The 16,502-nt window shown below is 36.7% G+C and overlaps 1 protein-coding gene across 1 annotated transcript; it reads right to left on the bottom strand.

Annotated features, from left to right (window-relative positions):
* Positions 1-10,749: 10,749 nt before the first annotated feature.
* LOC137398909 (uncharacterized) lies at positions 10,750-11,796 on the bottom strand. Its single transcript, XM_068085073.1, has 3 exons — positions 11,605-11,796; positions 11,288-11,362; positions 10,750-11,160 (listed from the first exon to the last, which is right to left on the bottom strand). The coding sequence occupies exons 1-3, from the start codon at positions 11,785-11,787 to the stop codon at positions 10,786-10,788; spliced, it is 633 nt and encodes a 210-aa protein (XP_067941174.1). The 5' UTR covers positions 11,788-11,796; the 3' UTR covers positions 10,750-10,785.
* Positions 11,797-16,502: the final 4,706 nt, after the last annotated feature.

Raw genomic sequence — 16,502 nt, forward strand, 5'->3', positions numbered from 1 at the left:
AACTTAAGCAATCAATTTCGTTTAAAAATATAAGCAGTTGGTATGAGCAATTTCAACCTTCCTTTATTATGCACTAGCTGCATTACCCGTGTTCGGGAACAGATTTACGTAAAGCAATAGTTTTATTGAGAGTTGTCTTTCATACTGTAAAACAACTCCAAATATCCAATCTACTGAAATTTTTGTGCTGATCTGACTGCATACACATATGCAGTTGTACATGTCAATAATGATGGAGAGCCCATTGGAGATATGCAATGTGTTTTACAGCTAGTCTACAATGCATCAGTCTCGAACCACTCAAATCGGAATTGTCCTAATTTTGTACACAGAACTGATTAGGACATTGACATCGCTAGGCAAACTGACATTTTTTCAAACTGGCAGTATTGAAAAGTTTTACATATTTTAAGAAATTCTAGAAAATATTTTGCTATTGCACTGCTTAACTATCGCCAGCATTTATTGAATTGAGACTTCCACCAGCTCTTTGTCTATGGCCTGTGTTTTGACATGGTATATACAAACTGTGCAGCAGTAATGCGGTTGTTGATAAAATTTATTATCAATAAAATCTACTATATATACTACATATATGGCCTCTCGCCTTTCCAACGTAAGGCATTACATCTGGAGCATTTTTGGACATTCGTCCCATAAAAAAATTCAATCCTATACTGTGTTGCAGGATGTAGTCAAGTGCAAAGTTTTCTGTCCATACACGGCGCCTGGTAGCAGCTGCTGTAGTTAGTGCATCTCGCTGTTGTCGCCGTTTCATTTGCTCTGAAAATTCAGCTCGCCGAGCAGCTGTTGTAGCTAGGGCATCATGTTATTGTTGCCATGCATCTGTTCGGAGGTTTCTGCACGTCTGGCCGATGTAGCGGCTGCTCTGAGCCGTTTGAGTTGCTGATTGGGTCGGTTCAGTAGTCTCTGCACTTCTAGCGGCTGCAGCATCTATTCTGGCCTGCTCTCGATGTACCTGTGTTTGTTCGGCGGTTTCTGCTCCTCTAGCAGCTGCAGTAGCAGTTCCGTTTTGTTGTGGGCGTAGCTGTGTTTTCTCTGCAGTTTCTGCTCGTCTTGCTGCTGCTTTGCGAATTTGATCTCTTTCTCTATGAAAATCAATCTGTTCTTGCGTTTGGGCAGTAGGCTTTTTGGAAGACATTGTACTGCTTCAAGCATTTATAAAATTAAATGAGATGGGGTGTTTTTTTGTAATATACGCTGCTTGCTTTCTTCTCACCGTCGCCTATCGCCAGACTCGGAGTGCCCGTGCAAGTTCTGTAGTACTCGTAGCTGGAAAAAAAGTAAGAGAAACTCGGCTGCGAAAGGAAATGAACATGTTTATTATCACAAACAGTGACAAATCCAACGTTTTCCACCCTTTCACTGAAGTAGACTCATTCATGCGTTTTCTATGGTCGACCGCCATAGATACATTTTTGTGACTTTCTAAGCAATTGCTAGTAACTGAATTTTATTATTCGTTGATAACATAACTAACGACGTTTAAGACTTGTATGGAGTGACAGTGTTGTCCAAAGATTTCTCTATAAACTTAACCTAAAATTTAATTTTAAATCTTTGTTTGAGAATTTCCAACTTGACCCCTTCGGGTGCATGCACCGCTATAACGGCTTCGAGTATATTCCTTTCAAGTTCATCAGCCAGTTTTTAGGCTTTGCGTAGTTGCATTACACATCCTTCTATATTTATAGCCTGCTTACAGTTACACTATATCTACAAAGCTAAGCATGACCTTCAGACGTGTTTGCAGACATTGGACTGGTCAAACAGCTATGGTCAAATAAAAGAATTTCGAGTAATTTGCGTTCAAAGTTCAACAGTTCAAAGCCCAACATCTTGATCAGTTAGGAATAACGCATAGTAGCTGGTAGATGACGCGTATAGACTTCAATTCAGCGATAAAAATGGCAGACTTCCAGTAGAGTGGTGACGAAGATAAGTTAACAGCTATGGAAGAGACTGTAGATTGCACTGTATACACAGTATAATGTTTTAATTGTTTGTTATTACATATACTTTTACACATTTTCATGCTACCCTTATTAGTCAAATATGTTCGTACAACACAAATTTTAATAAAACCGCTATTTTATGCTACTTTCAATATTTATTATTTTTAATTTCTGTAATAAAGGTAATACGATCAGATAAAGAATTTTCTCTGCTTTCCAAAAAGTATAGGTGTTCTATGTAAAAATGAGAGTGCTTCTACGGTTAAAATGACTTTTGTTGACCCATGTCATAATCTGTAGAGCATCATGATTTAATCGCACCTGAACGCAAAATTGAATTATGCAATTGTACCCGAAGTGGTTAAAAACAACCATTTTTGTGTAAGTTTTGAAAAAGCCACCGAGTTATAAAACAATTACTTATGTTGATGACATAGCCGATTCAGATTTGTGTGATTACACATACAATTAAAATAGCAATAGCAGTAATAGCAATAACATAGTAAATAGCAATAAAATACAACAATACTAACCTTTTCGATGTACCCGTGCAGTACCCGTGCAAGTTCTTAGTAGTTGTAGTACTCGTAGCTCGAAAATAAGTAAAAGTAACACAGCTGCGGAAGGAAATGAATGACTGAAAACGGGCACTGTCTAGGAAGAGTTAACTCTATTGCTGGTAGCAATAGAGTTAACCATACGCATGCCCACATTGCGTGTTTTGGTTTCTATTTAGCTTACAACTACTAGCCGACCGTGCTAAGCTATAAATTTTTTGCTGCGTTCAGAAGTTTTCACGCATATTCATCAATTTTGAAGCCTTTGATGAACCAACAATATGTGGTAAGTAATGAGTTTTTTTAAACCATTTACTAAATTAGTTGAATTTTACTTTGGTTCTTTGGTAAAAAGCAAAATATTCATTTTTTCCATTCCTACCGCTTCGTTATATGTTTTAGAGAGAGAGAGAGGGAGAGAGAGAGAGGGAGAGAGAGGGAGAGAGGGGGAGAGAGAGAGGGGGAAGGAGAGGGAGGGAGAGGGAGAGGGAGAGGGAGGGAGAGGGAGAGGGAGGGAGAGGGAGGGAGAGGGAGGGAGAGGGAGAGAGAGGGAGAGGGAGGGAGAGGGAGAGAGATGGAGAGAGATGGAGAGGGAGAGGGAGAGAGAGAGAGAGAGAGAGAGAGAGAGGGAGAGACAGGGAGGGAGAGGGAGGAGAGGGAGAGAGAGGGAGGGAGAGAGGGAGAGATGGAGAGGGAGAGAGAGGGAGGGAGCGGAAGGGAGAGGGAGAAGGAGGGAGAGGAAGAGGGAAAGGGAGAGGGAGGGAGAAGGAGGGAGAGGTAGAGGGAGGGAGGGAGAGGGAGAGGGAGAGGGAGGGAGAGGGAGAGAGATGGAGAGAGATGGAGAGGGAGAGGGAGAGAGAGAGAGAGAGAGAGAGGGAGAGACAGGGAGGGAGAGGGAGGAGAGGGAGAGAGAGGGAGGGAGAGAGGGAGAGATGGAGAGGGAGAGAGAGGGAGGGAGCGGAAGGGAGAGGGAGAGGGAGAGGGAGAGGGAGAAGGAGGGAGAGGAAGAGGGAAAGGGAGAGGGAGGGAGAAGGAGGGAGAGGTAGAGGGAGGGAGGGAGAGGGAGAGGGAGGGAGGGAAAGGGAGGGAGAGGGAGGGAGAGGGAGGGAGGGAGAGGGGGGAAAGGGAGGGAGAGGGAGGGAGAGGAAGGGAGAGGGAGGGAGAGGGGAGAGAGGGAGAGGGAGGGAGGGAGAAGGAGGGAGAGGGAGGGAGAGGGAGGGAGAGGGAGGGAAAGGGAGGGAAAGGGAGGGAGAGGGAGGGAGAGGGCGGGAGAGGGAGAGGGAAGGAGAGGGAGTGGGAGGAGAGGGAGAGAGAGGGAGGGAGAGAGGGAGGGAGAGAGGGAGAGAGGGTGAGAGGGTGAGAGGGAGAGAGGGAGAGAGAAATCTTTCATCATACACGGAACTAAAATGACTGCAAGAGTGATAGATGTCATTCTAAGAAGATCACCAATTATTCAGGGAGATCATGAAAATGAGGTAGAAGTGACCGCAGCTGTTAACGAGGAGAATATATCTGTATTAAAAAAAGAACAAAAACGCCTTTACGAGCAAAAATATTTGGACAACCGGCAGAACTTTGCAATAGTAATCCACGAGGAGAGTTCTGATGATAACTAGTAGATGAATATCTACTAGTACATACTAGTAGATATTCATATTCAAGGATATTCAAGATATTCCAGAATATCCTGAAAATCTAAAGTGGTGGAATAGATCATCAAGTATTATGAGGAATACAGCACAGAAAAGGAGGGTTGATTGATGCAGGTAAGAGAGTGTCTGCCTACTAAACTGAATGTCATGGAATCGAGCCCTGTGCAGGGCAATTTTTTATCTTAATCTCTGATCCTGGCTTCAGACATACACTGCGCTTATTATAGTAAATATTTCTTAATTAACTCTTTTGCTACCAATACTAAATTATTTACCAGGTTAATTACTTATTCGGTACAACCTAAAATATGACATGAGCACATATAAACTGCCATCACTTCTGAACAACACTGTGTATAAACTCCCATCACTTCTGAACAACACTGTGTATAAACTGCCATCACTTCTGAACAACACTGTGTATAAACTCCCATCACTTCTGAACAACACTGTGTATAAACTGTCATCACTTCTGAACAACACTGTGTATAAACTGTCATCACTTTTGAACAACACTGTGTATACACTGCCATCACTTCTGAACAACACTGTGTATAAACTCCCATCACTTCTGAACAACACTGTGTATAAACTCCCATCACTTCTGAACAACACTGTGTATACACTGCCATCACTTCTGAACAACACTGTGTATAAAAAAGCATCTTAATAACGAATTAATAACAAATTTGTTGCAGAATGAGCTCGAAACCTTTTGCGACCATTTTCACAATTTCTGTGGGTATGTCTGATACGGATGAGTCATCAATAATATTATAGCTCAAGGCATTATTATTATTATTATTACTGCTAAAATGAAATAATCACTCCGAGCAGTACTATTGGTTAATAAAGATCACCGAAGGTTCATAGATATAAAATCAGTGAAACATCCGTAGCTGTAATTCGTCTGACACAACTGGGCATTGTTAAGAAGTTGCGATAAATAATTGAGTCTTTGCCAAGAAAAACTACAACCATGATGGATTGTAAACATATTTTCTATTGGCTCAATACATGTAGATCATTGTTTTCTTTTGTTTAATTACATGCACAATAGGCTAATTATTAACTACTCACTAATCAGAAACACTTGGCACAATGGCTACTAAAGCCGTACCACGGGACTCTTAGCCATATGCAAAAGCTGTGGCGAGCTGCACTACACGGTCCGTGTTCGTCCCAAAGAATGGGCGGTCGTCTCAAAGAGTCAATATGGTTTTTGCTTGATATAGTGAAAGTTAAAGATGTAGTTGCGTCAAAATTTAAGTTGATCTTAAAAGAAAGCATTTTTTTCTCTATCAGTTGATATGTTGTTTGTTGTGTTACGCGATCGCATTGCCAAGATATTTGAAGATTAAAACCGAAAAAATCTGATCGCCGTAAAAACGCTCAGGCCACAAAAACGTGCCCAGCCTCGCCAAAAATGATGTCACGCGTTTGGCAACCTGTCTCTATCTCTCGTATTCACATCGGCTATTTGCGATAAAAGTCTAGTCTAATGCGGCTCTGTTGGCATATATCTTATTTTGTATTTGCTCATGTTAGCTAGAATAAAATTTTAAATCCTGCTACAGATGCATTATCATGAATGTTTCAAAGGCCTCAAATAACGAAAATTGAAAATTTGTTCTACTCACTTTCTCCAAATGTTGTTTAAACATTTGGGTACCGACTACCAATGCTACCGGTCTACGGTAATTCTGTCAAGTCACTTTATGTAGAACGCGGTCTTTGTATCAGCAGTTTTACAGCTACCCTATACAGCCTCCCATAAGCCCCGCCCACATTATGTCGCCTATTACATATTGCTTACGAACTAGTTTCTTACTAGTAGCAATGGTATACAGCTGTATACATTGCTGTATATCATTGCTAGTAGTATTCTTACCGAATACTAAATTAGTGAAATAAGCAAGCCACCTCTTTGAAAAGAATATAGACAAGGATAGAGTTTTAAGGATGAGAAGTCTGCTGCAAACTGGATTTGAACTCACATTCTCCAGTTCTGCGGACACCCATATACCATATCCGATTCACTACAATATTCTGCAAATCATGTTTTGCATTATCTTTAACAATATTATTTTATTATATAATTTTTACAAGCAAAAATATTTTCATCTCGGCATAAAGCTTTTATTAAAAATATTCATCAAGTCGTGGCCACTCACATAGTATTAGCTGATACAATAAGACAAATTCATCTACTGCAACAAACTCAAACAAAACATCATCCAGCACGCATTCAATTCTCGCTTTCTCCTTTATGGCAGTTTCCAGACTGACAAAGCTTCTTCGGCTGGTGGGACGACATAAACATTCTGTAATCAGTAAAACAAGTAAATGTAAACAAAGTAGATGCAATAAATATGTCATTCATAGATATGTCATTCTAAAGCGTATCTATTGACAGCTTCCAAATTGGGAGTTGAATAGATTGCGAGTGTAATTTTAAAAACGAATAAACATTTAATAAAGGCACAAGTACGCCAAGCCAACGATTCGAAGCTTTGGTTCTGGAAATTAAAGATTTGCAATGATCAATCGATTTTACCCACTTCCTACGAGTGAAAATAATTTGTAATCATGACTCTAATTTACCAAAGAAAATTCGAAAAAAATATTATAGCTAGGTAAAACGGCAGATAAGCTATGAAACGATGATTGGAGATAGCAAAGAATTATCATTTTATTAATTAGTACATGTATTTATGACTATAAAAAATATTACATTTACTAAAGTATAGAAGACTCTAAGTTAATTTACCTCTATTCTGTCTTCTTCTGCAGCAAAACGCTGCTGACGCCTGTCAGCTTTCGCCATAGGCTGTCTACTCTAATATTTTACTTAAAGTTGCTCAGAAAACTCTGAGTAGCGGTCGCTCGAACTTGAAGCCATTTTAAAACTATGTATAACTTAGTAATTGTTGAAACGCGTTGAATCAGAAACAATGAGAATGAATTCTCTATGATGAGAATCTTCGAGACCACAGACAACGCGTTTTACGAGTGATAACATTTATTACGGCCTATATAAAAATTTTGCACGCATGATTGGCTAACGAATCGACTTCATTTTTATCGCTCGTGGTTTCGTTTCAGATAACAAGCTTGTGACGTCACGAAATTGGCACCCGCTGGAACGTGAGCTTTTTAACAGAGGGCCTCATTCAAACGCATATATCTCTGGACAGGGTTGGTCTACAAAGACAAAAATGGCATCAAATTGTAGCTGATGTTTTAGCCTTTTATGGGTCCTAATTTCATTTTTGACGCAACTACATCTTTAATTATAGCTTGTAGAAAATGCAAATAGCCTTCTACCATATCTTATTAGGTTATGGCTGTTAAATTTTAACAAAACACAATGGTTATGACAATCAAGTAGTAACAGGGTCGGTGCAGATACACAGACAGAAAATATCAACTCCTCCTACATGAATCTGGTCTCATTCCCTCCACATCTTCCATAAATGAACCTGACACATCTCCTTCCTGACCACCCAATGACAGAAAATACGCCAGGCACACTGTTTTCTCAGCTGACAGGTGTCAACAGGTTCTCGTCATAATGTAATAAAGGATTTGTAGCGATGGTTTATAAACGATAAATACCAACAATAGCGCACTCTAATCTGATCAGTTGCATCGTATGTACTATGTCGATATGTACTCATACCTTTATTGTGTGTCTTTATACATGTCTTGGACTATACTAAATGCAAAAGCTGCTAGAATCGTGCTCGCTAGCACGATCCTAGCAGAGCAGAATAATTCTGTCGCTTTCATTCATTTCGTGATTTCAGTCAGAACCAATAAAAAAATTCGTTACGTGTGGCTGTACATTCACTAACTCATTATTTGTCCATAAATTAACACAGTCGAATGAAACTTCACTAGTTTCAGTTTGATGTATCTGGCTTAATATTTATAGACTGCCATGTAACTTATGTAAACAGCAATGAAATGTCATGACACACTGATAGCAAATACGTTTCCAAGTCTGTGACTGACAATGATTATTAAATACAATCTCGGTCGGTTTTCAGTTAAAGATGTGTAGCCTTAAAACCTAAAACTTCTGTCATTCTTCGCGGAATAATCAGCAGCGCCCCCAAACATCGCTAATAAATTTGTGAAGGTTGCTGGTTGAACCATGTTTTTTATTAGCAGAAGTTCAAGCTGAGCAAATTTCAGGTTTTCAACGCAACCCAGTGCCGCCGGAATGGATTTTCGTATTAAAATAACGACGTATTAAAATACCAACTTGAAAAAGGTGACGACAGTGATTTTAAAAATGACTACTCTAAAAACAACTTTGCGTGGTAGGACCCCCACTATTTGCACAGTAAATCGATGGAATCGTCAAGGCACCGAAGATATACCCTACAAGATAAAAATATTTGATGGATATAGAAATTCGCGATTTCGCGAACAGGCTATTCCGTAAACTATTAAATTCTGCAGAAAATTAGTTCTATTTTAAATCACAGGAAAGAATAACTACTGCCCCAAACTAAAAATGAGCCGCTAGGCATGAATACTAAACATAGCTGAGTTCCATAACCTTTTTAAAACCCTCGTCGGGGCTTCAAGGTAACCCCATTGTTAATGCATAAAATTTCTTTACAAAATTATTAAAGGTTGTCACAAAATATGCAGAATGGCGCCATTGAAAAAATAGCCCCTAGGCAGAAGCACTAAACGCAGCTAAGTTCCAAAACTTTTTAAAATAATTCCTGGGGCTTTGAATTAACCCCGTTGTCAATGCATCAAACTTCTTTACAAAGTTCTTCAAGGTTTTCCCAAGTTATTCGGCATGGCTTCTTCATCGCAAAAATCTCTCCTGAAAGTCTTTTTACATTGAAATCAACTCCACCAACCTCTAATACAGAAGTTGAGGGCGGTAATGATTCTGATCTGGACATTATGGTATGTATTTGATTAGTAGTGCAGATACGTTTTTCCATAACTAATTGCGTTAGTTAACTCTTTTGTTTAAAAACTGATCGCGTTCATTAAATACTTCAGCTATTCTTTTTGTGCTTCCTTTACACTTAATAATATTTTCTTTTTTTGTGTTTGCTGCAGATTGAGAATAAAACAGAACCTATTCTGATTACGAAAACTAGAGACAAGTAGTAATATCCACCAAGGCAGGAATATTGGCAGAGAAGCAACCAGTCAACTTAGACCCTTTCATTAACAACAACTCCTTAATATCGCTGCAGCAAACATGATTATATTATATAATCTATTTCATGTATAGATATATTATAATATATTAGTAGTATGTAGAGAGCAGATCTACACAAAAAAGTGACGGATCCAGCGGGGGGATAGAAAAAGGGGGTTGCGAATTAAATTGGCTAGGGGTGTAGATTGAATTGGGTGGAGTTGAATGAGATGTTGGGGTTTGGGGGGAAATTGTGGTGTAGAGTAGGGGGTTGAATTCGAGGGGGTATGGATCCGCTCCCGGCGTAATCGGCGGATTATCTGTGGATGAGTCATCCGATTAGTGGGGGATGAGTCATCCGATTAAACGTGGATTATCGCGGGATTAGTCGGGGGAATCGTTGCGGATTAGTCGGCCGAATCGTCGCGGATTATCGGTGGATTAGTGGGGGGTGAATATCTGGGACATCGAGGGCTGGTTGGTTTTCCAGAGTGGATCTCGCGGATTATCGAGGAGAGCGAGAGATTACCGGATGAGTGAGGGGGTTAATATCTGGGACACCGAGGGGTTGATTTTCCGGAGATTGTTATATATTTGAAACATTGAATATATATGAGAAAGTGTTTATGTACAAAGTTATTTTTTGAAGATTTGATGTTTTTGTAATGTTGAAGCTCTTGAATGGTTAAGAATTTTAAGGAATTTATTTTCGGTTTTTTTTTGTATATATGTAAGATTGAAATTTGTTGGAGAAATTAATATGTTGAATGAAAGATCAGTTTTATTACAAAATTATTCACTTTAAAAGATATATTTATATGTATTATTCATTATTTCCATCATCATTTTGTTTCAATAAAAATAAAATAGTTTATGTTTAACTTGAAATATATGAAAATGTTCAAGTAGATAGGTCACAATAAAGATAATATAGTATAAATGAAACATTGAATATATATATAAGAAAATGTTCATGTACAATCTTTAAAACGAAGTTTGTATCGAGATGTTTATCAATCACTCATCGTCATCGGAAATATCTATGATAGCAGAATCCTTTTTGCATTGTGCCGAACTCTCGTAAAATCTGCTTGCTTTTTCATGTCCCATGACTACTACATCGTAGTATTCGCGAGTATTGTGAGATGTTACTAGTCCCTTGTATATAATGATACCCGGATAATTTTCCTTCAACGAAAGGGCATATCTCGAAGGCATCGTTATATGTATTATTCATTATTTCCATCATCATTTTGTTTCAATAAAAATAAAATAGTTTATGTTTAACTTGAAATATATGAAAATGTTCAAGTAGATAGGACACAATAAAGATAATATAGTATAAATGAAACATTGAATATATATAAGAAAATGTTCATGTACAATCTTTAAAACGAAGTTTGTATCGAGATGTTTATCAATCACTCATCGTCATCGGAAATATCTATGATAGCAGAATCCTTTTTGCATTGTGCCGAACTCTCGTAAAATCTGCTTGCTTCTTCATGTCCCATGACTACTACATCGTAGTATTCGCGAGTATTGTGAGATGTTACTAGTCCCTTGTATATAATGATACCCGGATAATTTTCCTTCAACGAAAGGGCATATCTCGAAGGCATCGTTAAAGTTCCTTGAACTTCCTCTCCATCAACTTTGGTTGAAAATGCTACAGTTGGTACCACATTCACCTTGCCTTCAGCATCTTTGTATTCACTTGTTCCAACATTGTGATAGTAGAAAATAGATGGTGCTTTGAACTCCTTGAGATGACGAGTCTCGAAAAGTTGTATTTTCTGAAAGAATATCCCAATAGGACATACAGACAGACTATGACAAAATAGGACTTATAGTAAAACTAAAACATTCAGACAAATTAGTTCATTCAGTTGAACTAAGGAAATAAATACATGTAATACTTACTGAAGAAGCAAATTCTTCCATCCTTTTCTGACTATGTTTAGGGATATATCCATTTTGCTGGTGAGATATGGGAATCTACAATAGCATTGATTACAGTCAGACTACAATATACATTCAAACCATCTCATTCAATTAACTCAGAAAAACCAAATTCATCTGTTTTAATCTGAGTAGGGATATAACATACACTTTGCTAAGATATTGGAGTTTGCAATTACAATGAATACAATCAGCCTAGAACACATAGTTACTACTCAGAAGAGAAGATACATTGTAACATTCCTACATAACATCTAGATTGAATTTGTAGTACTTACTGTAAACCGTAATCTTTCGTTGAGATCTTGATAGAACTTTTCACGTAAGAGAAATCGACAAGCTTTTCGATTCCGGTCGCTTATTTCCATTCCATGAGAGCAGTAACCCCATCGCTTCACACATTTATCTGCACATTGTAATCGTTCTTGAAATATCCTTTTTCTGTTGTCTCTGGTACTCATTGTGAAGTTATGAACTGAATTGAAAAGGCATATTCGATCGAAGGTTTTATAACAAGTAGAAGTGTTGTCGTGGTTCATTAATTTTGTGACCTAATGATATATATAAACAGATTTCGCAAAATTCAGTTTCGTGAAATTCACTTTCGCGAAATTCAATTTCGCTATATAATATATATATATATATTATACATATATACATATAGTCATATAATTATATAGTCATATAATTATATAGTACATATAATTATATAGTCAACATACATATATATGTTGACTATATAATATATATACAATGTGTAATTTTTGCGAAATTCAATTTCGCGAAAGTTGACTATATAATATATAATGTGTAATTTCGCGAAATTCACTTTCGCGAATTCCAATTTCGCGAAAGTTGACTATATAATATATATAATGTGTAATTTCGCGAAATTGAATTTCGCGAAATTCACTTTCGCGAAAACTGACTATATAATGTGTAATTTCGCGAAATTGAATTTCGCGAAATTGAATTTCGCGAAATTCACTTTCGCGAAATTCAATTTAGCGAAAGTTGACTATATAATATATATAATGTGTAATTTCGCGAAATCCAATTTCGCGAAATTCACTTTCGCGAAATTCAATTTAGCGAAAGTTGACTATATAATATATATAATGTGTAATTTCGCGAAATTCACTTTCGCGAAATTCAATTTCGCGAAAATCTGTTTACTATTTTCGCTTCATTGATTCTGTTGGATACGCCACTATTCTTCAATACTCTGTATAAGAAGCTTGCTCAGTGTAATTTTCCTTTTCATCACTTAGTCCTGCTCCTGATGCCTACTTATATACAGATTGAGATTTTGGGGCAATCGAGCGTTGATACCATAAGGCTTGTATGCTTCAGCTAGAATTCTGTTAGCCGGCTACTCGCGATTAAGTTCGTTGAGTGTCGCTGTGTTCAGGCTGTCGTGTGGACAAGCGCCTTGGCAATCGACCTGAGTGTTTTCCTAGGCTTGCCTATGGAATTCTCCTGTTTGGTTTGGCTTAACCATTCCATAACAGTCTCTTGCCCAGTAAATAGAGGGATGAGCAAAAAAAAAGAAGGCCCAATGGACAGATGGAGGAATTGTACTAAGGTAGGTATAGGTAAGGATTCGTTTTGAAGAGAATATAAAGAAAATGAATATATGTATTGTTTTGAATAAATGTAGTATGTATCATTTATTCTCTCTCAGATTGATGAATGATAACAGGGTTCTCTTTACCAAAAGTATTTTGTCATGATTTTATCGAAAGATTGTGTATTATATATCACTTCAGTCTTTTCCATATTTTGAAGATATCAGTTAGAATGTGATGCGAGTAGATTCTGGTGTTATTTGGATTAGTTGGGGGAATATTCGAATGAGTGAATTTTTTTTGTAATTATTCGAAAATATTCAATTCGATTGTCGTTCAGCTTTTGTCATTGGTTACATCATATAGATAGCAACTGAGAAGTTTTTCAAGTTTTGGATTCCATTTTAAGATTCGTCTCTTCTTGATGAGGAGGAAAATTACATCATTCCAATGAGATAGATAGGGTAGAGGCGATACGTACATTCTCTGTTATTAACTAATGACGACTCGAGCAGTCCACCGTATTGTTGTAGTCAAAACGTAAACAAAAGCACGTGCTCTACCATTGTTGATGTATAGGATGCAGCTAATGATTGGATCAGCAAGCGTACGCACCTACTTCTGTTTACGTAATGGCTTTGCCTTTACAACCATAACTGAACTCTCGTCCTACCTCAAGTCACGTGATGTCGCCTATAGTCTGTCTATCTTATTGCTCAAACCTACCTTCATTTTATGAATGGTGATTCATAATCTGTAACTTCGACTTATAACCAAATAGAGCATTTGCAAAATCTCGAACACCACTTCATTTTGAGATCACATTTCCAAAAGAAAGAAAATGGATAAACAACAACGATCTTTGCTGTAAGTACACTTTATAAATTCACATATCGATATCATATATTCATATTTTACATTGTTATATTAATTATATTCTCAAAAATTACATAATTTTGATTTAGAGAGATTTCCACTGAGAACATGCTAAGAGCTGTACATGGAAGGGACGAGAGTGCTAATGACTTTCGAGAACTCCAAGACTTATCCACTCCGTCCATTTCCAAAGTGACATCGCATCCAAGATCTATATTCGATTCATTCGTGGAGCTGAAGAGAGTTAATTCTCCAGAAAAGTTCTTCAAACCTGAAACAGAGAACAAAATCATAGGTAAGTTTAAATGGGTTACTTTATGTAGTCATCAATAACTCCATCTAGTCAACTGATCTTGGAAAGGAAATATATTGTACAAGGAAATGTAAAACTAGAAGTCTCACCACTATTTTTTTAATTTGTAAGTCAAACTTATATTAATACGATTTTAGGAACCAATATCTCCCAATTTATACCATCTAATCAAGTAGTTTTGGATGATGTATAGATTGTACAGGAAAATGTAAAACTGGCAGTCTCATCGCTAATATTCGAATTGTAGAAAAAGGGGATGATGAGATGTCTACACCATCCAGACAAAAGAAAGGAAAAGCTTTGCTAAGTAAGTCAAAGTTATAACATTATATTTATATTCATCCTATACAACTTTGATCCTCTTTTTAGTTACTATCTCATGCTATTCATCCACTCATATGGAAATACAAAAAAAAAACTGTTTTCATTGTTGGTTTTTTTTTAAATTGTAGAAAAAAGAACTCGAAAGTCATCATCTTCTTCTAGACGTAAGTAAATTTAATTTTTTTTTAAAGTAAAGTTACTAACATTCAATTTCTTCCTACCAGATAAAACATTACACTCATCCTTCTTCATCTTGTACTTTGTAGCTCCTATTTCGAATGAATCATCTGATGAAGAAGACTGGCACAACTTCCCACTCCCAAGAGTCCTTGGAGACATGGAAGTTGTTCAACTCCACAAAAAGAGCAGATATTGTAAGTCTAAAATATACATAACACAATAAACCACACAATTATTATCATCTTCATTTCAATGTAGATTTAAATAACAAAAAATGTTTTCTTTCTTTTGTAGATGTAGAAAACAAAGCTCTCTTAATGGTGCGGCTGAGCACGCTTATAGTCATGATGGATATAGCACAGAGAGTGGATAAATTGAAACATGATGGAGGTGTTAGTTCAATAGAATGTTGTATGTGTTTGAAACAGTGTTGTCATTCTTCAGCCACAGAGAAACATCGAAGGGTTGCAGTACACTTCTTTAAACACTTAGTTTTATATGGATGTATTTGTTCAAATTTATTTAATTCAAAGGATTCACTCCAAAAACATTTGAAAGAAAAATCAAAAGGAAAATACAAATGTGCTGCAACCACAGTTTTGGCTAGATCCTCTTATAAGTTTTTATTGTGGATGAAATTGGTTTTCACGATTACATGGATTTTATATCTTCACATTTTGGAAACTATTTTAACATAAAATCTAATCAAAATTTTCCACAAAAAATGTTAACTCAGAGTTTAAAGAAATATAAGTTCGTTTCAAATCCAAAATATTCAGTTGAACGCTGTTTTGAAAAATTTAAACTTCCATTAAGAAAAGAGCTATCATTTTCCACCCAAATTTCAAAAAATTCAAAAAATCAGGATAGCGCTTCTAATCTTTTAGCATTAGACATTCATACCACATCACTTTCACCGATAGACAATCATCCAGCATCAAACTCCCCAAAAATTTCTCCATCCATGTCAACTGCAATGATATACCAAAAAAGATTTTTAGATCAAAATCATACCTTTCCCATTTATTCTCTTCGGAGATGTTATACCGAAGAAGTATTATCTTTATGTTCAAAAATCCCAGAAACTATGAAAAATGAATTAAAAATTATAAGAAATCGAATTATTCAAGACAAAAGATCGACTGAACGTCAGATTGATACTTTATCTATATTGATTGGCGACAACATAACTGATTGATATTATTCCAAAAGAATGGATGAGTGAAAGCCTGAATGAGTTTTTAGTAAAAGAATGCTGTACGAATGGAACTTGAATTTATCCGTTACTGTGATATATCCATCATGACTTTATCAACAGACGACAATCTTGTGATATACAATCCTCACGATATTTTTTGTAACATGTATACTTATATGGAAATATAATGACATTAGCATCCCTACACAGCTTCATTTGTCTCATTGTATTTTAACATAAATACAGTTACATTCTACATCGATGGAATAAAACATATGGATATAAAGAAGTTTCAATTAATTTTCACCAATACGAATATCTGAATACAACTTACGTAAAATATTCTGCACGATTGAACCTAATTTTTGATTCACTCGGTCTCTATTCTCAAATTCTTCTCCCGTTCAACAATCTTACCGGCAACCTATGCAGTTGCGCATGTGTAACCGGAATTACGCAGGGATAAATTGTTCGAGAATGATCTATACAGATGAAACCAAGATATGATGTAGTTTGTGTACCCTAACACCGGATATATGCTCGACTTGAAAATTTTTCCCGAAGTGGAGTTATCGAAACTTAATTTATCGATAACACTTGTATAATAATGTTTAGTACTTCATCGAATGAGTTGGCAACTATAACTGAAATCCACATGTTATCGTAATTTGTTCCTTACGAAAGTGAATTTTTCGAACTAAGAATACGGAAAATCTA

The sequence above is a fragment of the Watersipora subatra genome, chromosome 6 (assembly GCF_963576615.1).
Source record: "Watersipora subatra chromosome 6, tzWatSuba1.1, whole genome shotgun sequence".
NCBI lineage: Eukaryota > Metazoa > Bryozoa > Gymnolaemata > Cheilostomatida > Watersiporidae > Watersipora > Watersipora subatra.

Bases quoted from the DNA above. Each gene is read 5' to 3' on its own strand.
- LOC137398909 (XM_068085073.1), bottom strand. From the start codon at position 11,787: ATGAGTACCAGAGACAACAGAAAAAGGATATTTCAAGAACGATTACAA. The intron at 11,363-11,604 runs GTAAGTACTACA...ATGCTATTGTAG, and splicing joins ACGAAAGATTACGGTTTACA to ATTCCCATATCTCACCAGCA. The intron at 11,161-11,287 runs GTAAGTATTACA...ATATTCTTTCAG, and splicing joins TGGAAGAATTTGCTTCTTCA to AAAATACAACTTTTCGAGAC.